At 42.3% G+C, this 23,514-nt stretch overlaps 1 protein-coding gene across 1 annotated transcript in view; it reads right to left on the bottom strand.

Annotated features, from left to right (window-relative positions):
- Positions 1-23,514, bottom strand: part of LOC142373887 (vesicle-fusing ATPase-like) — a 37,269-nt gene that overhangs the window by 13,479 nt on the left and 276 nt on the right. The window contains exons 2-16 of the mRNA XM_075457350.1: positions 18,651-18,736; positions 16,160-16,256; positions 15,450-15,489; positions 13,396-13,562; positions 13,122-13,232; positions 12,848-12,923; positions 11,260-11,415; positions 5,982-6,181; positions 3,538-3,703; positions 3,295-3,369; positions 2,492-2,679; positions 1,899-1,994; positions 454-610; positions 218-351; positions 27-93 (exon numbers count right to left, since the gene is read on the bottom strand). Of these exons, the coding sequence (XP_075313465.1) occupies positions 27-93; positions 218-351; positions 454-610; positions 1,899-1,994; positions 2,492-2,679; positions 3,295-3,369; positions 3,538-3,703; positions 5,982-6,181; positions 11,260-11,415; positions 12,848-12,923; positions 13,122-13,232; positions 13,396-13,562; positions 15,450-15,489; positions 16,160-16,256; positions 18,651-18,736 (1,816 nt within the window). The remainder of the gene's footprint in view (positions 1-26; positions 94-217; positions 352-453; positions 611-1,898; positions 1,995-2,491; positions 2,680-3,294; positions 3,370-3,537; positions 3,704-5,981; positions 6,182-11,259; positions 11,416-12,847; positions 12,924-13,121; positions 13,233-13,395; positions 13,563-15,449; positions 15,490-16,159; positions 16,257-18,650; positions 18,737-23,514) is intronic.

Below are 23,514 nucleotides of genomic sequence, written 5' to 3'. Positions count from 1 at the left end.
TGTTTTTGTAACGACAGAAGTCTTACCCAACAAGCGCTCGATGTCATCCACAACCACACAACTCAGCTGGGACTTGTAAGCATCTTCAAATATCTGCCAAAGAAAAACAAAAAGGTTCAAACTGCTCCGAATCAAAGCAAAACTAACAAGAAGTACGAACATTCGGGTTTCAGTTTGGATTTAGAATAACAACCCTGTAAGGTTTGTCCAGCGTTACCTTTTTGATGGCTTGGCACTTGGCAATCTCAGAGAACCCGATCATTTTGTCGGGGGAGCAGATCTTGATGAAGGGGAAATTGGAGTCTTCTGCAATTTTAGCTGAAAGCGCCGTTTTCCCACTGTTCGGTGGACCTGAAGATGAAGAAAAACAACAGCTGTACTTTGCACAAGTTCAACTTTATGCTCTTCAGAGGGTTTTTCCTTCTTAGGTTCGGTTCTGTATGCGAGTCCAACCTTCCAGCAACACGGAGACCAGCGGCGTGCGGTCACTGTTCTTCGTCTGCTGCACCAGCAGCTCTCCATCCTCCAGAACCGCCGACACCGGGTCGCCCCATCGGATTATGCCGTTCATGATGTAGCTGGCGTAGTCCTCCTGGTTGGTTCCAAAGGCCTGAGCGGGAGACAAAATTTCTTTAATTCTGCTTCTGTTTGAGTGTGTGAGGTCGAGAGAGAAAGAAGAAGCGCCACTTCCAGTTGTTTGGAACCAAAATACAAAGAATAAAACTCCCAAAGCATAAAGCAATGTAGCATTTTGGCTAACAACAGCCATCCTACAAAGTTTAGGAGCTACATCCACAACCAGCATCAGTGAGGCTTAAAGCCAGTAAGCTATACTTTGCTATACAACTGCTCTAATGTCCACTTTAAACATCATCTTTAGCATTTACAGGGATTCACATTCATTAGGCATTTGTGCTGCAACTGATAACTACACCAGATCTTTAAGTTAAACATCAAAATAATCAACATCTTTATAAAATGAGAACCCGGTTAATAATGTCGGTTCTCTGAGATCTAAACTGATAAAAAAATCACGGTAAATGACACAGAATATGCAAAGTGTGGTTGGTTTATCGCCCGATTAAAAACGGACTGAAAGGTAACGGTGGCGTACAAAAGCGTGAGCATTTCCAGTTAAAAGTTCTATAACTAATCAGTTAAGTGAGAAGAAGATAAACCAGTCTCCTAAAATTCTACGGCATACGACTCAGATTTGGGGGCCTTTGAGGGTGGGCTGGATTTTACTGTAATCTCACAACGCATCACGAGATGGGACGTGAGTCGCTAGTCTGTCCTGGAGTGTCGGACACTGAAAGCATTGGAGACGAGACGCGTCATGGGGGAGGAAGTTGGACTATAACGTCTCAAAAACCTCTAATTTGAGGAAGTCGCAGCACTGAGCCCTCTGCATGCATAGGCTCCACCTCCTGTCCTTGATGGGCGTGGCTAAGGTGATGACAGGAAGTTTGCACGTAGAGCTGCTCGGGAGGGGACATTAATCAAACCTGATGAGTTTGATGCTAATTACTTGAACTATACTAGCTTTATTAGCCCTTTTTTTTTTTTTTTATCTAACCAACTGTTGAACATGAAGCTGAAATAAAAAGTATCAAAGAAATCTTTTATTACTTTATACCTTGTGGAGATGAGTTCATCTTTTACTAGCTGAGAAATGTTACTGAAACAGGTTACCTTGAGACATTTTGCCAATAAAATAATTTTATTGGGTCCAGATTGTTTTCATTTGAATTGGCTGAAGAAACCAAGTGTGTGTGGGGGGGGGTGGAGCTCCCTGATTGTTGATGCAAAGTTTATTATAAAAGCCGTGATATTTCCTTTAATTGCATGTTCAGGGTTTCGAAAATGAAAGAAACAAAGGAGGATGCAGAACCACTTACCGGTTTGATGTCATTATTCAGAGAGGCCATGAAGTCGTGTCTGCTGACCAGCAGCTTCTCCGCCGTCTGCAGATCTACCTCCACCGTGTTGCTGGCCTACAGCACAGCAAACAGTGAGTTATACCGTGCCATATTGAAAGCTGTTACATGAAATACTGCACATTTAGATTGCGTAATGTGTCAGGAGACAATGTTCTCCCACAGAGCAGAAAGGTCAGACAGGGAGGGAGGGAAGAGTAAGTGCTTAGAGGAGTGAAGAAAAACGTCACGGCCATCAGACATGTGCACGGCCCGTTCATCATCGCCCTCTAATATCTTCTGCTCCATGTCTGCGGGGGCAGAACACTTTACAGATGAGAACTTCATCTTATCTGTGTGGATTTGAGCCGGTGCACCTGATAAAACACTTAAGTCAGAGGGCACGCACTCATAATCCCCTCCTCACCTGGGTGGCTGCTGAATGGCACCACACAGCCATCCATGCTCACTGCCCTCCAGGTGTTGCTTTATACACTCTGATTTTGCACTTTTGGTCAAAAATTAAAAGGTCACATCTTTAATTAGCTGCCCAAATCTTGTGTTGTTGTCTGGACCTTGATGTGTCTGTTCATGGCGGTGGACTGTGCAGCTCTGATGAGACCCTCCAGCTCAGCACCGCTGTAGTTCTTCGTCTCCACAGCCAGCTCGTTGATGTCCACGTCTTTGGCCAGCAGCTCGTACTGACGCATCTTGGCTGTGTGGATTTTGAGGATCTGAATGCGCCCCCTTTCATCCGGCAACCCTTATAGAAGAGAGAGGAAAAAAAAATAAGACTCTGTCTCCACCTCAAGTTCACTGCCATCTTGATGTCTTTGAGAAGATGGAGACAACTTTATTATAAGTGATCGTTCGGGCTTTTTCGAGTGTCTACGTCCATCTTTTGTGTTGAAACTACTCGGCCAATCAGGACCTTTATCCAGTGCAATAAGAAAGCTAAAACCCGGTTGTACTTCTGTGCAGAAGCATTTGTTCTGCAGCTGATAATCACACCCTTTAGTCCTGTGATGGCAGGCTAACATTTTCACATTTCAAGCATCTGTAATGTCTGAGGAACGAGCAGCTGTGAGATCTCGCCGCTCTCCTTCAGACTGGAATTCAAATTGTTAATGTCTGAATACAATCGCTACACTACAAAACCTCTTTATAACAATAACAGGTAGAATCTGCTCGTTTTTCGTTTATAGCAAAATTCAACAAAAAATGTTCAATGTTAAGTGAAGTAGGAGAACTTCAACCTGACCCTGATTTTTGGGCTAATAATATGTCAACGAGTTATCATTTATTTGGTATAAATTCTCCTTCCAGCCCACTGTGAGATAAACTAAGTGAAATAAACCATATCAATGTGTGTTCTTACCAATCTCCATCTTCACCTCCAGCCTTCCCGGCCTCAGCAGGGCCTCATCTATCAGGTCAGGCCTGTTGGTCATACCTGAGGGAGACACAGATGAGCAGATAGCAGAAAGGGGAGAAAGCAGAGAAAGAGGAGGAGTGACAGAGATGAGATAGAGTGCAGGTGTTCAGGCGCGACAGAGGAGATCCTTTGAGTGTGAAAGCTCGTGTTTGTTTGTATAAACCGGGAGAAAGCGAGCGTTTCTACCTATGACCAAGATGTTGTTGAGCTGCTCCACGCCGTCTATCTTGGACAGCAGCTGGTTGACCACCGTGTCGTGGACGCCCGTGCTGCCCGCCATGCTGCCGCGCTGCTTGCAGATTGCATCAATCTCATCAAATATGATGATGTGAAGGCCGCTGTTGGCACCAAGCTGTTCGGAGACAGAAGAGGAGGAAGATTAATGTGTGAACTGTAAATAAGCTGTCAGCTGTTATCTTATACCATCTGTTCCCACTATCAGGGAGGTCTTCTTCTCTTCTCCATGTCAAGCAAATCCATTTGCTTTCATATTAATCATGCTCCAAAAAAGGGATTTTGTCAGCAACGTGGGTTCAGAAGTTTTGCAACTTAAAAAGACTAAATGTAATTTGAATTTTATGCGTTCCAGTGTTTCCCAAAAATCATTAAAGGGTTTTAACATGTTATGTTTCTTTGAAGGGATTTAATTCGACTTTGCAACCTTCATATTAGATCACTGCATGCAACAAAATGGATCATTCAAGTCAGAGGATGAAAGTCCAACTGATCCATTCCAGTTCTGTCATAAGAACTTCATTTAGGTCTGATCTTTCAATCATGTCATCAAGCTTTGACATCATCTCCCGCAGAACTCCGGTTTTTAAAATCGACGAGACTTCAGTCACACACATATTCACATTTATATTGACGACTTTCTGGCTCAGAAGAAGAACTCGGGTTCTACAAAAGACGCCCAGAATCACATAACCTTACCAAGTACTAACTGAGACAGATAGGCGGTCATATACCTGTATTCATGGCATTAATGAGGAACGAAACAATCAGTTTTTAGTTAGTTAAACAGAGGAATTCCACTGAGCAAAACACACGACGTGCATTTATATCACACTTTCTTAATCTGCATGCAAACCTGCATAATTTGGAGCAACTTAACATCAGTAATGAGCCCGAAAAAACCCCACAAACCTGCAGCTGCCAATATTTAATCAGAAAAAACAAAGAAAATCAAACCTTAAAGCACTTGTAATACATAATTCTTGTTCTGCTCGAGTGTTACGCTTCATTCTACAGGAACAAAAATATAATTAATCTAGCAAAAGCCATTAGATATAAACCTGTTCTGAATGACATTTCTTGTCAGAGATCTTTGTTATCATTACAGATTAACCCCCTTTTATATGTGCCTTTTCAAGCCAGGACTGATGCCCCATCGTTGCTCATCGTGTCATGTGTGAAAATTGTGCAACAATTGACATGACTCAGCGAGTTATGGTCTAACCATGTTCACATATCATGAATAATGAGTCCATTTACAAGGGTAATGCACGCTTTTAGGGAATGACTGCGGGCAGCAGCACCAACCAAAAGCAAAGGTGAAACTCAAGTTGCAAACACCTCATAAACACCCCCCCTTAAATAAAACAGATCAGCTCGGACTCAGATGGTATCTCTGTCGTTAAGAGAATCCTCTTCATCCAGACTAAATGCACCATTATAGCCTCACTTAGCAAGAAGCTGTGCGTTGCTCTATTAAGAAATTAAAATATTAACATTATTTCCGCTGGTGTCTGTCCAATCCACAGCTCATTTGTGCCTTCGGGTTCCAGAGGTCCGAGATGGCGACAGTTACAACAAAAAGGCTACATTCGTGCATTTTATGCACTCTATGGTTAAAGATTAAAGGTAAACATCTTAGAAACGCATTACAATGCCTTATTAATGTGGTCATAGAGCACTTAAACCATTATAAAAATGTGTAAAGGCTTTTTATTGCGCTACAATGTACCATCATTGTGCTAATCTTGCATTTTAGACCCCCCCCCAAAAATAGACATGAAAACAGCCAGTACCCATCAAAAATCAAATCAATGCAAAATATAAAATCATGATGACATTTCCCTAAGGTTTTCTCCTTCTCTCTGCCAACGATCTTCACTCAAACTGACCATTTACAGGAAGACAGACGGATGGAAAAAGTGATGGAGCAGCAGGGTGGGGGGTTATCTCTTCATCTCCAGCCCTGTCAACTCTGACGTAGCATTTAAAGCAGGTGTGGGACTGTGCGTATTGCGTACTGGATGGAGGGTGTGTGTGTTTGTGGGGAGGTCTAACAGGAGGTCAAAGAGAGCCCAGCCCCTCATTAAGTGGTGCAGAGTGAGGCTCGATGCTCGTGTCACTCTGCTGAAACCTGCTGGGTTTCAATGCAGCACAAACACACACACGCCAGATCTTTAAAAGGTTATTACAGCTCCGTCTGGATAAAGGGCAAATCTCTCCACTCCTGGAGGAATTAGTTTTCCTTTAATCTTTTCAGACAGATGAACACGGACGGTAGGACGACTCATAACTCAAGTTCTGGATGTTGAAATAAACCCAGCTCCTTTCATCCTTGCTCTGGTTTTGGTGTTTTCATCTCGCTGTAAAAAGTGTAAAACTCGTCCTCCTCTTACCCTCTTCTGCTCCTCCTCTGCATCTGCAAACAGCTTCCTGATGTTTGCCTCCGACTCTCCGACGAACTTGTTGAGAACCTCGGGGCCGTTGACGATCTTCGGCTCCCGGGCGTTCAGCATCTTGCCGATCTGTCGCGCCATCAAGGTTTTGCCGCAGCCCGGGGGTCCGTACAGCAGGATTCCCTTCACATGCTTACAGCCTGGAGACAGACAGAAGCACACACAAAAAGAGTCTACTTATCAAAAAGCTCACACCTTTGGTGGGTAGGTCTGAACATAACACTTTATAGATATAAAAGAAATTTGATTCACGTGTCACACTGGATGTGTTTACCATTCTTTTACCAGCTTGCAGCAACGTGACTCCACAAGATAAGAACAAAGGCAAAAAAAAAAAAGTCAATAAAACCTGAAGGTTTAAGGTGTAAAACAGCTTTTATTTCATGCTTCTATCCGCTCCAGCTTCTGATAACATTTGAGAAAACCGAGGAAACTTCTTTCAGGGGACTAAGCGACCTCTTTAGTCCGCTGGGTTTCTACTCTGGTCTTTAACACTTGGAAGATCAGAGAAATGAATCCGCTGCCTCAGCAGGTTTGAGTTGAAGTCACACTGTTTTCATTTGTGTTTTTGTGCGTAGCCGGTGGTTAATAACCAGAAAAAAAGTCGTGATCCTTCTAATAAATCACTCTGGAGGCCTTAGCAGGCAGAGTCTCAGTCTTAGTTCTGCTGGACCTGAGTGCTGAGGTTAGAAGACTGGGTGGGAATCTCTGGTCGTGCTTTAAACTGGTTCAAGTCCAGGAAATATTTTGTTGACTGTGACTCAGACCAAATGGCTATGACCTGTGGGGTTCCCCAGGGTAGGACGACTCATAACTCAAGTTCTGGATGTTGAAATAAACCCAGGAGAACACGGGCCTGTAGATACATTGTGTTACAAAGTGTTATCAGTCACTTTGAGACTCTCCCTCTAAAATCTAACTATCAAGTTAGAAATCTCAGGGTAATATTGGACTCAGACCTGAACTTTAACAGCCACATTAAATCAGTAACATCAGCAGCTTTTTACCACCTAAAAAACATTGCCAGAATCAAAGGAATAGTGTCCAAACCAGACTTAGAGAGACTGATCCATGCGTTTGTCTCGGGCTGTAAGACAGCTGCAGTACATCCAGAACGCTGCTGCTCGAGTCCTGACTAGAACCAGGAAATACGACCATGTTAGTCCAGTGCTCAGGTCTCTGCACTGGCTTCCTGTCGCTCAGAGAATAGACTTTAAAACAGCTCTGCTCAGGTACAAGTCTCTTCATGGTCCAGCACCAAAGTACATCTCTGACATGTCAGAGCCACATGAACCCACTGGGACTGTGAGAACCTCAGGGAGGGGTCTCCTGCTGGTGCCCAGAGTCAGGACTAAACCATTTCAGTTTTATGCTCCTAACATCTGGAACAGTCTTCCAGAAGATGTGAGACAGGCCTCAACTCTGACAGTGTTTCAATCCAGGCTGAAAACAGTTCTGTTTAGCTGTGCATATGACACCTGAAAGTATTTTATCTGCACTCTTCGCTTTTAATCTAATTAATAAATTATTATTTTTATGTTTTAATGATTTTATTTGCCTTCTTGTGATTTTATGTAGCTGTAAAGCACTTTGTGTATGAATTGTGCTCTACAAATAAACTTGCGTTGCCTTGCCAACCACCTGAAACTGTACAAACAAGCTGAAAGGAAATATACTGTGACCCATCACAACTGAAACAGGGAAAGCAGTCCAGCCGAGCTGCAGCTCAACATAACTGTGCATGTAAACGTACCGACTAACATGATCCTGAAGTAGATCTGTAGCACAGATTGACTTAAAAAGTGGCTGATACAGACGGGCAGGGAGCACTCGACTCATATGCTTCCTGACCAGAGCCATTTTAGGGGGAAAATATCTCACTGGTACTTTGTTGGAAATGTAAAAGTCGAGTAAAAAGTGCTTAGTCAAATCATTTATCTTTAACAAATCTCTTCTTTGAGTCTAATTCATCAATAATCAGTCTGGCTTGGAAAAGTTCTGCTTTGGGAAGCACAAGTTTTTTTTGTTATTTATCGACTCAAAACGTACAAAAAAAAAAAAATGCTTTAACTCAACAATCAGCAACAGTGAAAAGCTCTGAGCATTAAAATGATTATTTCCTTTGTTTTATATCTTCAGAAAATCGTGTGGAGACTGCGAGCCATGTTTACAGTGCGGATCTTTTTCTGGCCTTTTGCACCTGCGTAATGACATTTAGCCCAGACTAATTGAGAGGCCCCAGATAACCATCTGAGCTGCCATTTGGGCCTGCTGAGGGAAGAGCAGCCAGGCCGACAGGTGGGAGAGGGCAGAAGAAGCAAGGTGAGCAAAAGTGATGAGTTTGTGCTGCTGGTTCGGGAGACAAAGCACTGAAGCTTGTGTCTGTCTGCTTCACCTCTCTGGGAGCAAAGGGGAGACAAGGTGAAACTGTTGCTCTGCGCACACATGCACGGGGTGGAGTGCGCCTACACACCGGCTCGCTGTCAGCACCTGCAGCCCCTGCTCCCCGTGCCTGGCAATTAAAATGTTACCTTTAGCTGGATGCTTTATCAGGACAGGCCATCTCATTACAACGGCCAGCTGGCGGCAGCCAAAGGCCAGCTTCTGCACACAGCCACCCGGCTAAAGGTCAGCTCACACACTGCGGGACACAGCCGGGAAAACTTTAGCACCGTCGGTTTGAGCTCCAGCTATAAGGATATTTGTCTAACTCAGAGACTTCTACGACCCGGGAGCAAGGATTAGGACAGACGTGATTGTGTGCAGATGTGACTGCGAGTGGGAAGGAAGGGTTTGTGTGCGAGTCCCAGAGAAGACGACCTCGTGGTTTTCATTAGAAAGAGCTGCTGTCCTTTGGAAAGTGAATCATCATATAATCTGACAGCTGTCAAAGACTTATTAATGAGTGTGTGCAGAGGTTTCTGTCAGGGGATACCGGAGACTTTAGTCACAGGCCCACGCAGCCATGAAGGACACTGGCTTGGCTGTTTGCTCACCGTGGCTTTTGCTGATTCAGACGATGCTGCATTCCTTACAGGAATTATGTTGTTTGCCATTGTATTGACAGGAGGATTTAAACGCCATCTGAAGATGATATTGGAAAATCTGGTGGGTAACTTTCCAGTTTAGAGAGAAAACAGTTCAACGTGTCTTTAATAACCATTTAAATATCTCTGGGCTGAATCAGTTCACCCTGAACGGGCAAGCCTGAGCAAAGGCTGTTTGGACCATTCGAGGGCCTCGCTGAGTCAGGCTGCGACGGGAGAACTCCTAAAATGAGTCAGGACATTCCTCTGTGTTTTGTTTAAGTTTCTAAGATGTGTGTGGGGGGGGTCACACATCTGGGTTCAGCCTCCAACCCTTGTACAGTGACATCACAGACTGTTTCCCTAAAGCTGGGTGCAAAGTCGGTCCTCGGGGGGCCGATGTCCTGCAGCTTTTAGATGTTTCTTTGCTTCAACACACCTGATTCAGATGAAATGGATCTCTTCAGAAGATTAAATTCTGCACAAGCCTGCTGATGATGCGTTGATCTGAATCAGGTGTGTTGAAGCAGGGAAACGTCTAAAAGCTGCAGGAAGTAAGTGTTTCCCTCTCTGCTGTGCTTCAGCTCTGCCTCATAAGCCCCTCCCTGCAGGATAGTAACCACAGCAACTGCAGAAGTGGCAGTGACTGACACCCCTGCTCCAGGGACTCCTCTGGGCTCTGAAGCCTTCGTACAGTTGAATCAGGGACTTTTAAGCAGTCAATACTTCCTCCCATATTATATATTTTTAAATTCCTTTTTTTCTGGCGTTTTTTGCCGTTAACGGACGGGTTAGTGGGGAGAGACGGGAAAGGACCGGCACTCGCACCGGCGTTCACTGCAATGGGCATCGCCAACAAGGGCCGTGCTCCTTACCACTCCCCAACCGAGCAGCCCGATACAAAATCCTGATCTGGTTCTGAATTCTCTCGCTCTAGGGCCATTTTGGAGACACGTTTTTTCATTTTCCACAGCTAAAGTAGCGGTTTTAAGAGTTGCTGCTTCGTGATATCTAACTTCCAGAATAACGGCAACGCTCTGGAAAGTTTTACTGCAGCTGTGGCCGTCCCTTCGCCATTTCTGCTTCAAGCTACTAACAGGAAACAAGCAGCTCCTGGTGATTAAATCCGTTCAGCTCACCTGGTTGTTGGAGAGAACTGGCGGTTTCTCTCAGTTCATCCCCAATTCTGTCACGATATCACAAAATCCTGCTACTTTTCTCGAGCAGACTATAGTTTCTTCACCATCTTATAGTGTCATGACCTTGAGAAAGCCATCCATGCCCTAATAAGTTCAAGGTTAGACTATTGCAATGCCCTTTATGTCGGCGTCTCCCAGTCTTCTCTCAGCCGCCTTCAGCTTGTGCAGAACGCTGCTGCCCGTCGTTTAACCACCACCAACAGACGTGTGCACATCACTCCTGTTCTTAACTCCCTCCATTGGCTTCCTGTCCTTTATAGAACTGATTTTAAACTTTTAATGTTTGTTTTTAAAGCTCTTAACGGCCTCGCCTCATCGTATTTATCTGAGCTTTTAACAGTCCTGGTAGAGCTCTGAGGCCAACAGATCAGTTTCTGCTGGAAGTGCCCAGGTCAGAACACAAACCCTGGGGTGGCCAAGCCTTTTCCCAAAGCTGCCCCCAGGCTCTGGAATAAGCTCCCCGTCCAGCTGCGTCTTATTTCTGACCTGGGCCTCTTCAAATCTAGGCTAAAAACTTACTTATTTAGGATTGCTTTTAATACCCAGTAGTATGAGGACACTTTTATCTTAATTTATCTTATTAGATTTTGTTGTATTTTATTGCTTTCACTTTTATTGTTTTTACTTATTCTTCTCTTTATTTATTACCTGCTGTAAAGCACTTTGGCACACCGTAATGATTGTCTGTAAAGGGCAGTATAAATAAAATACATTTACATTATATTTACATTTAAAAGGTTATTTTCAGTCATAAACTTCGCACCTGAAGGAACCTCGTTTCTTCTCGCATTGTCAGAGCGCAGTGGTGGTTTTGGCAAATATGAGAAAAAGTTATTTTTGTTTTGCAAGTTTTCAAGTTGTCTTCAAGATGTATTCACAACTTCACAACAAATCTTTTGGAACCATCTGTGTTGCTGTGAGACAAGATGCAGAAGAGCAATCGCAAACAGATGAATAAGTGATGGCAGAATGGAGAAAACAAGGGGAACTCACCCATCTGTTCAACTATATCTGGAGGGAAGACTCGTGAGGCGAAGGCTCTACGGAAGATGCCAGAAAACTCCTTGTCAAGGCCACCGATACCCATCTTCTCAAAGTTCCAGTCTGGGCTGATGATGGACTGACGGGACTCTCGGGTTTTAGATTTCCCTTCGGGGCGAAAGGAAAAACAGACACTAAACGTATGACTGACAGGCTGAAAATGTGACTGCAGCAGCACCCGTTCCCTTTTAGATGTTATTATGAGCCACAAATAATCTGAAACAAACATTTGTAATTAAGTTCATGTAAAGGCATCTTACAGTAATGATATTAAACTATTAAACTGCATGTCAGTGGGTCCAGTTGAGCTTTTATTCATAAAGGAGAAGACAAGTTAAAGTAAATGTGTGTAGGGTGCCCTCTTGTGGCTGTAAAGAGAACTACCTCAGAGAGTTTGACGAGTGTAAACAGGTTTAACCATCTAAATACATTTAAGCAGAGGTGGGTAGAGTAGCCAAAAATTGTACTGAAGTAAAAGTACCGTTACTTTAGAATAATATGACTCAAGTAAAAGTAAAAAGTAGCATCTAAATAATTAATTGAGTAAGAGTAAAAAAGTGCTCGGTGAAAAAACTCCTCAAGTACTGAGTAACTGTTGAGTAACGTCTGATTTATTTGTTAACACAAGCATTCAATCAGACAGACAAAAATACTAAATAATCATCTTTAGGCAAATTAGAGTTCATCCAATAGATAAAATAAATTTTAATTAATAAATTAATTACAAAATAGCTTAAATTAAAATAATCCAGGTAAATTCAAGTACTTCAATAAAAAAAATAAATAAAAGAGCCTTAGGAAATGTTTAAAACATATGTAACCCATATGTAACCTAGTAAACAAATATTCATCTATCCATGGGGGAAAACGACTTTAGGAAACTTACCGCTACATGTTTCCTCAAGTTAGATGTTGAGTTTCTGCTGAAATGTGCGTTTGTTTTGGTTGACACAGAAGACACATAATGTAGCTGCTGTTTCTCACTCTTTGTAAGGTAAACATGCTTTCAGTATGAGGCCTCGTCTGTGTCTTCATTTCCCACCGTTGATTCTGACATTTTTCATCTGTTTCTTTGTTTGTTTGCTACGACTGTAAACTGTAAAGCTAACCCGTCCCGCCGCTGAGATTGAGTATGGTCACGTGACCAGACTGCACGGCTACGTCTGATTGGTGGAACACAGTCAGGTGGTAGAGCCTTTGGTGGAAGTCTCTCTCTCTGTCAGAATAAAACATTAAAATGAGGCGTACGCGGGGGGATAAAAATAATGAGGCGTAGAATACCAAAGAGGTAAGAAGAAAAGTAACCAGCTCATTGTAGCCTAATGTAGCGGAGTAAGAGGACAGTTTCTGCTGCACACATCTACTCAAGTAAAAGTAAAAAGTATAGTGATTTAAAACTAATCCTAGAAGTATAATTTTTTCAAAAACTTACTCAAGAAAATGTAACTCGTTACTACCCACCTCTGCATTTAAGTGAGGAAAAGTCGAAGTGTACGTGTTTCTCAGGAGGTGAAAGTGAACAACCATGCAGAACACTCACCGATCAGTAAAACAGGCGAGTTGGGTGACTTCTCAAAAATCACCTGACTGTTGGCCAGCAACAAACCAACCTTAATCTGGGTAAAGAAGCCACAAAGATGGTCATTCATCGTGTTTTCTTTGCCACCGGACAGTTTACGTCGTATAAATTAAACTCCTATAAACAACAACGACTTCAGCTACAAGGAGAATGTCAAAAACAAGTTGCTTTTATCAAAACTAATGACTTCAATGTGTCAAATAAAAGTGCTAAAAAGGAGCAGAAGGAAGGATACCTTCTTCCTGGAAGCATCAGAAACATGCCCTCCCTTTAGGATACTGGCGTCCATGGCTTCCATATCTTTTATCAGCAGGTTGAAGAGCTTGTCAGAGAAACTAAACACCAGCTGTGACAAAAAGAAATCAACAATGAGGACTAAAAATAATTACACCTGCTCATGGGACACATCCAATCAAATGTTTCTTTCACATAAAATCTATGAAGCTATAACGAATTCAACTAAATTCTGCACTAAACCGGACGTTAAAGAGCATTTAAACGAGCAGAACCTGCTGGCCGACAGTGAAGGCCTGGTTGTTGAACTGCTGGAGGAACTCGCTGGCCATCTTGTCGGAGTCATAGGGGTTGCTGTCAATGGACTTCTTCTGCAGGAAGTCGATTTCCACCATCATGTTGCTAACACAGCCTTTGGACTTGTCAAACTTGTAGTTCGTCACTGTGATCGGGGGGGGGGGGGGGGGGGGTGAAACACAAGGAGGGGGGGGGGTTTATATCTTAAATGCCAAATGGAAATGGTGCGTCTCCTGTAGCTGCACAGAGAACGTGCTTTATGTGCTTCTAAGGATTTAAACTCATGCAGATCCTCTTTTGTATGAATGCCGGCCTTCTTACAGACAGGATAATGTAGCAAGAGGTTTGAGATCTGGAAATTTCTCGGCCTATTTCATCAGAAATCTACTCGAGCCCCTGTCCCAGATAAAGCTGGCTGTCACTCCTGACTCAGAACTTACTTAGTACAGAACTTATTGAGCCCAGTAAGAACAAACATCAACACCACTCTGCTGATTTAGTCAAATAAGGAGAGCAAAAACACACAGAAACCATTCAGAATTCATACAGAAGTCTGTAATAAGGTACGATTGATGTTTGTATGATTGAATTGCTTCATTACCGAGTTAACAAGAACGTAAAACTGATTCAAATGAACATTTATTAAAGAATTTTATGACAATCTTGTGTCTGTAAACCGCAGTTTTGTCCCCTGGATGTAGCTTTGTAAGAAAGAAACCGACTTCACTGAGAAATATGAACGCTGACTTTGGATTTGATCGCAGCCACGTGTTTAAAAAGAAGAAGATAAAAGAGGAACCATGAAGAACTAAGAACTGGAAACGTCATATAAAGCCAAATACTTTTTACATCCATCATGTTTCTGGCATCAAATTCACAAACGTTTGATTTGTTCAACTTTCTATTAAATATAGGAGTTAAATTACATTAATAATAACAGAATGCAACCTCTCTGCACGCGGCTATAAATGAATTCTGCATCACTTTATCAAATCAAGCCTTTTCACGTGGATTTATGGTGTATTTACATGAATCTCTGACATCTTTTGAGGGTTTAAACAGCAACGGCTGGGCTCAAGTAAGTAAATCAGCAACGTTTTGTTGGAATCAGTGGTTCCATCGATCTTTGTTACATGTACATGTTACATGTTTGCACCTTACGCCGCAGTAAATTCCTAGTCGGTGAACACTGTTCACTAACAATGGGAATAAAACGAATTCTGATTCTGATCTGATTCTTTAGTGTGAGAAACCAAACCTGAAACACAGCAGGGAGCTCCTGAACTCATCTGAAAACATCTGCATGTGTCAATGTTTTCAAACGGCTGCACAAACGGCTCAATGTGAAATGAGACATAACGTAATTTGTCAATTGCAGATTGTGCTAATTAGGGAAATTACGCCGATATCGCAGTTACCAGGAGACTCCATGCATGATAGAAGTTATTTCAATGGTTAAAGGGCTTTTAAAGGGTGATATATAAAATGTTGAAAGCATGATGAAGCTTGTGTAACATCTGCAGCCCCTCCTTCAGTTCCCGAGAAGACAGTGTGACAGCAGAGGGCATCATTTTGGGCACCGATTTGGCCTAAAGGGACCTCAAAGACACATTCATCAAAGAAACAAGCCTTTTCTCTCTCTGGATGCTGGCCAGCCTCTCTGAGACTCCTGTATTGTTAAACTGTCCTTACATCTGCAGGGCAAATCCCATTCCATCTATTCTTCCTGTCACCTGAAGAAAGGCAACACCCACTCAGCCTACATGCGATTAAAAATCAGTGCAAGTCTGCACCCTTTCAAGTGAGCCACATGCCTGATACCTTCAAAGTCTGATGCTGGAGGCGCTCTTATTCAAAAGTGATGAGGCTTTTTTGTTTTTTTTTAAAGAAAAAACTGGTCTGTGAAAGTGATGGCAGTCGGCACAAAAAGCTCCCCTCGCATCTCAAAGCATTGGATCTTTGAGTCGGTTTTTGGCGTTTTACTGCCCCCAAGTGGCCAAAAAGTGCAGCTCCAACCATAAAAGATGCTCACCTTTGAAGTCGTCTCCGAGCACAAGGCCTGCCCATTTCCTCTGCAAAGGAACAGTGCAAGTGGTTTATTTAGCCTTCATCAGTGCGTTACTCAGATGGAAAGAAAGCGGGATAAATTAGTCATCAATGAGACTCTTTCTACAAAAGCTACCACAGACAAGACGACTACACTTCAGACTGTAATCACTACACGTTTAATAGTGCAACATTCCTCCGTAAATGGTCTTATTTCACAGGAGAAAATTAATTAAAAGCAGCTTTAAGAAGGTGGGCAGAGACGGCTGCCGTGTGGCCAATCGAGTACATTTTCATGGTAAAATAAGACCGTCTGGAGGAGGTTACGGCAGTACCTGTGTGCGAGTGCGGCTGCCAACTTTACAGACAGAGGAAGAGCAGGCAAAGACAGGCATAGAAAAAGAGGAAAAAGCAGCAAGAGTGATTGAGACAAACAAATAGTTCCATGCAAAGAGCTCAGACAATCACACAGGTCAGTTAATAAGTCAGAAAATCCACAACAAGCAGGTCAAATACATTGATATGCCTTATCAATTCAATATTTTATGAAGCCAGAGTAAGAAACAAAACATGTATACATCAAAATGTGTATGTCTTGTGTCATATATCATAATATCTGAAGGCTTAAAAGTAATAAAGAGCTCAAATGAAGCCAAATTAGAGGCTTGTTGCGCCTCTCAAAGCTCTGGAACGTACCTGCGGCAGACTGAAAGCGATGCAGCCGACACCGACTTCAGGATGCGTCTTCAGGGTGAACACAAACTCACGTTTCTCATTGTATACAGTAACATGTCTGCAGTGGGATGAAAAATAAGGAGGCAAAGAATCATTGTGAAGCGGGAGTCAGCTGGCATCGCACTGAAGCTCAAGTTCTTCGCCGTTTTATAGCATTTATTTAAGCTTTTTCCAGTTCAAAATGCTCATTCATTGAAGGTTTTCAGCTGGGAAATATACCGTAAAAAACCAGAAGTAAGTGTAAACAACAGGGACAGGGTGACCACATTTTTTGGATGAAATGCATCCAAGTCCGACCGAATTTGTGTCGCAGCTTGACAAAAACACTTTGATCCGGGGACAATTCATACAAAACTATATCAAACACACATCTGGAAAGACTCCAGTTACATGTTCAAAAACCAAAGTTACATCATTACATCACTATTCCGCTTTGAAATGAGTCATTTGACACCAGCTACCTAAATACCTCTGCAGAGTTCCTGTGGTGTCAGGCTGATCCTTTTAGCTGTGAAGTGAGGCCTTCACTGAACCGTGATTGGATCGGGATTTGAGGAATTTGCAGTCAGGCAGGACAAATTTACGTTTTCCTGCTGAAAGAGACGAGTGCTCCCAGGAAATACTGCTGCCATGAATGTTCAGGCAGGTGGAGTGCATCAGAGGGGCATTCACCTCCCATCACGTGCTTTCAGTAACAAACAGATAAGCACACGACCTCCGACAGGTCTGCAGCTACGTCACGGGGTGTCCTCGTTGCCAGATCTTGTGACAAAATTAAGCCACCAGGTCTATAAGAACCAACCCAAAACAAGCAACTCTGGTTGTTAAAAAAAGGAAGAAGCCCAAAACCGTCACGCAGCTCTGCCCACACGCACGATACCCTCTGCATATGTACGAGTACATAATAACCCCAATGCGGAGGGGTTTTTGAACATTTCTAAGGGGGCACCACTGAGCCATTTTGCTCCGCCCACACATGATACCCTTTACATACGTACGAAGTCGTCAGGGTGGACTTGTGTGCCAAGTTTCATGACTTTGCGATGATGATAAGGCTTTCAAACGACATCACACGATTTTCAGCGCCTGGCCACGCCCACACCGTTCAGAGTTTGGAAAACTTTCTCCATTATTCTTTTCCCCCCATGTCTTAAGAGTAACCTGGCCAAGTTTGGAGCTGTTACCATTAAATCTGTAGGAGGAGTTTGTTCAAATGCGAGGTGTGGGAAAAACAAGACGTTTCCAACCACCAGCAGGTGGCGCTATAGTTGGATGTCACTCTGATAATATGTACGGGTTCAGGCTGGGTCCAGCTATCACCGTATGAAGATTGAGACAGATTGGATAATGTATGTGGGAGTTATAAGCGACTTCATTTTTTTTGTCGATTGATGGCGAGTCATCGAACTTTGAGGTGTCGCCACGGCCACGCCCTTTAAGGTTTGAAGTTTCTCCATGATTTTATCCCCCCATGTCTTAAGAGTAACCTGGCCAAGTTTGAAGTCTGTAGCATTAAATCTGTAGGACGAGTTCTATAATATGCAAGGCGTGGAATCGGTCAAAAACGGCACGAAAACGCACTTTCCATCCAAAATGGCCGCCTTCCTGTGGAAGGCTTTGAGACTTTTTTGTGCGTCTGAATGAGTGTACCAAATTTTGTCGTCCCACGCGAAACTAACCCCAATGTGGGGACCATTTTTAAGTATTTTTAAGTATTGACTACAGAGTCAATGAGCGACTCCTAAAATTTTTTTTTTTTAAAAAGTCCAGATTTTTTCATATCGTCGACTGGCAGGTGGTGCTCGCAAAATTTCATGAGTTTTTGAACACCTTTTGCAAAGAATAATAATAAGAACTCCTACAGATACAATAGGGTCCTTGTAGTTTCACTGCTTGGTCCCTAATAAATTACTAGACCACAAACTGCACTTTCTTCCCCAAAACATAGTGAAACTGAAGCAGCAAACCAGCATTAGAAATATATTTAAGTGAGATTTAAGTTGTGAAAACAGCAGGGCTGCTTTTATGTTTAATAGTGCTGAGCTACCTGTGTGACACACTGCTGCAAACCTTTAATATGTGTTCACTTGCAGCTGAATTCATCTTTTAACAAACTCTTTGCCTTGCGTCTCCACATTTCAGCCACCAAATCCTCAGCGTCGTTGGCAAAGAAGCTGCAGAAACTCCATTATTTCAGAGGACAAAGTATCATTTATGCTCGCTTAAACAGGGAAAATCCTTATTTAGAGGAAGCAGGAACTAATATCACAAAGCCTGCCATCAGAGGCTCTTAGAGTCTTCCAAAACATCAACTTCAGCAGCTGAGAGGTTCATTTGCCACCCAATAAATCCTTCCTCTCGACAGAAACCATTGCAACAGGTTAATCAGCATCGTTCATCTCACCCGTCAGTGGTTTTAATGCAGTACATGTATCAGAGGAAATCCACTCACCCTTCAACGTGTGGCTCCTTCTCATTGATCACAGCACAGTTGGTCAACGACAGCTCCTCTGTGGGGCATCGAACTGCTTTCAAAGTCTGAAATGAGAACAGAGGCAATAATTCTAACTTTTACCACTCTGAGGAGGTATTAAAAATGGACAAATTAGCCCTGAAATGAATCCATGAAATGGTATTTACAAGAGCAATAACTCAAAGTTGTTCATTTAGTCCTTCTAAAACCTCAAGATTCTTATTTAACTGTCACACAACAACACATCCTCACATTGGGACAGAATATTTATAACTGAAAACACACAGGAGTCAATATATTACACCAAATTATTAACCAACTGGTGAAAGCTGAATGCAGACGTTCTCGCTCAGTTTTGAATGGTGCAAGTTTTGGAAATTCAGTTTAGTTAAGGGGTAAAATTCACAGCTAACTCAGATTTAACGGCAAAACCAGAATAATTCGATGACCTTGTTGGTGCAGCTCAAAGTACTAAAGTGCAATTAAGTTTTCAGAAACTCGAAGCTACTTGGGAGGCAAATAAGAGAGAAAAGTGATCAGACGACTTTAATAAAGAGGGTAAAGCTGAAGCTCTTCGGCCTCCGCTCTTGACCAAGAAGCATTTTTTTTTAATAGAACTCCACATGCAAATCACAGCGATGCCAAGTGTTGAGTTACAGACGGCCAGCAGAGAGCAGCAAATCCTCACGGGACTGTTGCAGCATCGTTCGATAAAGGTCAAAGCTGCTGTTTTTGTAAAAAAAAACAAACAAACAAAAAAAAAAAATAAACCAATGTCAGAAAAGTGGAAAAGTCCAGATCCAGCCCTCATTTCTTTCTTAAACAACAGTTTATTCGGCTGCTTTTCCCCTCAATTTTCAGTCCAGTTCTTATTTCTCACCATTTTTTTTTTAAGAGGAATGTGTTTTTTTATGGTTGTTCAGACACTTATGAGCCATTCAAGCGTAAACAAGGCACCCAACTCAAGGGATGAACCAGTGTTTTGTCTACACATAAAGCAAAAAAAGCCCCTTTTAACGGCAGAATTTGAAGAAATTAGCTGTGCCTGAAGACTTGAACAGTATTCATCCTTTAGCCTGCACAGTTCCACTGTATTCCCAATAAAGACACCTTCTCTGAGTGCATTGCATCACAAATAGCCTCATTTCACCAGGTGTTGCTCTGACAGGTGAACAGCTGGTGGGGCTGTTTGTCCTCTCAGAAGTCAGCGCAGGGACATTAAATCAGCACTGTTACGACATATAACTTAGAAACGCTCCATGTGTCAATGTAACCTTGTGCTTCTTATGCTAAATTTGCACTTTATATGCAGTATGCAGAGCGTTTTCTCCAAAACACCTACTGATGAACAAATTGGGGGCAATGTGGGATAAGACAACCCCTCCAGCAGATGTACGTAAGAGGTGAAAGTTTAAAGAGTGTCTCCAACACCCTCTTTAAGTGGAGGAGAGCCATAATGGCTGACAGTCGCCATTAATCTTTACCTACATGCATGCGTGTCACGTTTGGTTGTAAACAGACAGCGGTGTTACAGCCACCATCCTCAGGCTTCGTTTTAAAATGAAAAAAAAATCTAAACTATCCATTAAATCTGCATAAATTTCTCTGCATAAACCACAACGTAAAAAACAAAAGCCATGTAAGTGACAGACTTTGCCCTCGTGTAAAAACTATAATGGCTATAAAAGTCTAGAAATATAAGATTTAGAGGCGCTACTTCCACAAGTCACATTTTTGTTTCCTTTTATTTTAAAAAGATCAGGCGAGTTTTCTTTTGGTTCAAACTGGCCTCTGCTCGTCCTTTCTTGCAGCCTATGCCGACACTTCTCAGTTACCTATAAAAGCAGCCTGAAAAACATTTACTGTGATCCATGTTACACACCTGACAGACCTTCCAATACTTTAAATAACACTAAAGACAACAGATCATACTTAGTGGAAACTACCAACATTAGAAAAGGTCTAAGATACACCTTTCTGAGAAAATGACAAGAAAAAACAGCCTGTTTCCATCGAAGAGATGGCATCAGATTGCAGCAAAACACCAGAAAATCAGTCATCCGACATTCATCTCCAAACATCAACTGGGCTATCTCGTGCCTCCCATAAGTCCTGATGATTGAATTACTGCAGTGGTGCCAAGCTCACATCTCACAATAAATCATCTAAACATAAAGGTTGGTAGAGACGTCATGGTGTTCCTATAGCGACGGGTTCAACTCGGCCGTTTGCTGCATGTCAGCCTCATTTTTCCCCCTTTCTTATTTACCATTCTGTCTGTCCAGTAAAAGAATAAATACCCAAAATATATATTTGTTGTGTATTTTTTTTTCCCAGGGTCTTTGTCCATCTAGTTTCAGGTTTATTTTATCCTGAGAGACAGCGTTCCAGTCCAGTTGAACTGGTTTCATCACGGATGCACTTTTAGCCAGATTCTAATCGTAAAGTTAACTCAAGTGAAGTCTTTAATGTGCAGCAGAGGGTGTAAGAAGGGCATTTCTTACACTGCTATCGGCTCAAGCCTACAGTGTAAATGAGCTGCATGATGAGAAAATCTCTCACATTACGGTATTAAATAACTTTTATCATGTTTACTGAAGCTGACGCAGTCTAATCCAACAGCCACAGTTTAGGCTACTCCTTCAATAATTCTTCATAACCTAAACAGGCAAAAGGTTCAGGGTTAATGCATGTGGAAACTGCTGCTGTGACCCTTCAACATGCAGTCAGAAACAGACCATCCTTACACTTTTTTTTCCAGTTACGTCTCCTGGCCAAAGTTAAAATGTTTTTAAGTTGTCATGACCTTGAGAAAGCCATCCATGCCCTAATAAGTTCAAGGTCAGACTATTGCAATGCGCTTCATGTCGGCGTCTCCCAGTCTTCTCTCAGCCGCCTTCAGCTGAGGGCTAGGATTGCTTTTAATACCCAGTAGTATGAGGACACTTTTATTTTAATTTATCTTATTAGATTTTGTTGTATTTTATAGCTTTTACTGTTCTTTTATTGTTTTTACTTATTCTTCTCTTTATTTATTACCTGCTGTAAAGCACTTTGGTACACCGTAAGGATTGTTTGTAAAGGAATGTATAAATAAAATACATTTACACGCTAAGAACAAAGTAAACACGCCGGTGAGCTTGGCATCATGAAAAACAGTGGTTTAAAAACATCCATCTTAGACCGAACAGCCCTCTTTGAGCAGTTAACACCAACATCAACCTGCACCAACATGACTTGAAGCGATGTCTCGAATCAGCTCATGAAGCCACGGCATTATCTGTAGGAGGAGAATGTATGGGGGTGAAAGCATGCATGGCTTCCAGTGGTACTGGGTGAACGGTGGTTATCGGTGATGTGTTCAGCCGGTGCTTTGAAGGGCAGACGGTTAATAACCCCAAAACGTGCTTCGGAAGCAACCGAAACTCTGAAATGCAAAGATGGCAGAGTCGTTTCAACTCAATCAAGCTGGATTTCACTCATTAAAGACTAAACTAACACACAAAAAACAACTGAATACAGCTGCCATACAGACAAACACCTGGGAGGTGAATGCCCTTAAATGAAAGCTTATAACTTTAATACGTTTTGTTCAACAGCTTAAATATGAAATGCGTCCCTGTGCAGACATTTCTGGACCACACTGTCTATCGATATATGTATATTTGATGTGAAGTGTATCAGAAACGCCTCTTGATTTAACACCATTAGCAGTAAAAGCATTAAAAAGTGAGCAAATCCCTTTTAAGATCCTTACAGTGCATTCGATGATGTTCATTCTGAGCCCTGTTCTGCACAAAGAAACATTAACTCAGAGCCAGCTACCTACTACAGTTAGAATCTTCTATCATTCACACAATCTATCTGTTAAAGTTGACCACGAGGAACATTTAAAAGCGCTGCAAAAACAAGCTAATAAGCAGACTTTGATGTAACAGTTACGTGTCAAAACTGTCTAAAACTATTTCAACAATACGTTTACCTTAAAAATTTAAATGACCGGTACCTTATCTGATTAATATACATTATTACCACTATAAAGCAATGTGCCTTTTGAATATTACCAAGAAAGCAAGAGGTTTGACCTGAATACGGCCCACTTGTGAAGCTTTCTTTGGCCCACATTTTTCCTTAATGGCCTTAAATGTTGACTCAATACGCCACATAACCAATAGACAAGACCCAAATCTGCATTTTCTTTGGGCCTCAGGTCCGCACCCTCACAAAACTTGCCCACAAACCATATCAAAGCCAGCAAGTGGGCCACATCTGGCCCATCTCACACTTATCGGTGCCATAAATGACCCATCAGTGTCAAAAGTATCCCAGATTAGGCCCAAATGTGTCTGCTATTTGGGTGAGTACAAACTGTTTTGACTTTTATCCTTTTAAGTGACCACTTTTGGATTTTAAAAAAGACCGGAAGAAGGATCCAGAGAGCCAGGTGAGGCATTACTGGGCTTCCTGGATGCAGGATGTGTTGACAGGTTGTTGTAGCTTCACTTGAAGTTAACCAATATTAACAGCCAACTCGAACACCAGACACTGTTTGTTTACACTACAACTGCTTGATTCGACATCTAACCGGTTTATTTTAAAGCTCTTGCTAACTTTTGGCCATTGAATGTTGTGACACTTCCTTCATTGCACTCAGAAGTCATGACTGACTCAGCTTTTAAAAGGCAGGGCTCCACTACAGCTACACTTCGGCTACTTAGCTGCTCGTTGGCTAACACACCTCTAAATGTTACACCTATTAATTTACAAAAACAGCACTAAATGCTAGCAGCACTGAGTGGTCATGGGACCTCCATTACTCTTCCGGGCTGCCTGCGAACTTTTG

This window comes from Odontesthes bonariensis, chromosome 23, assembly GCF_027942865.1.
Source record: "Odontesthes bonariensis isolate fOdoBon6 chromosome 23, fOdoBon6.hap1, whole genome shotgun sequence".
In the NCBI taxonomy this organism is placed as follows: Eukaryota; Metazoa; Chordata; class Actinopteri; order Atheriniformes; family Atherinopsidae; genus Odontesthes; species Odontesthes bonariensis.
Note: the sequence above shows the minus strand (reverse complement) of the source record. Positions and strands in the feature narration are given on the sequence as shown.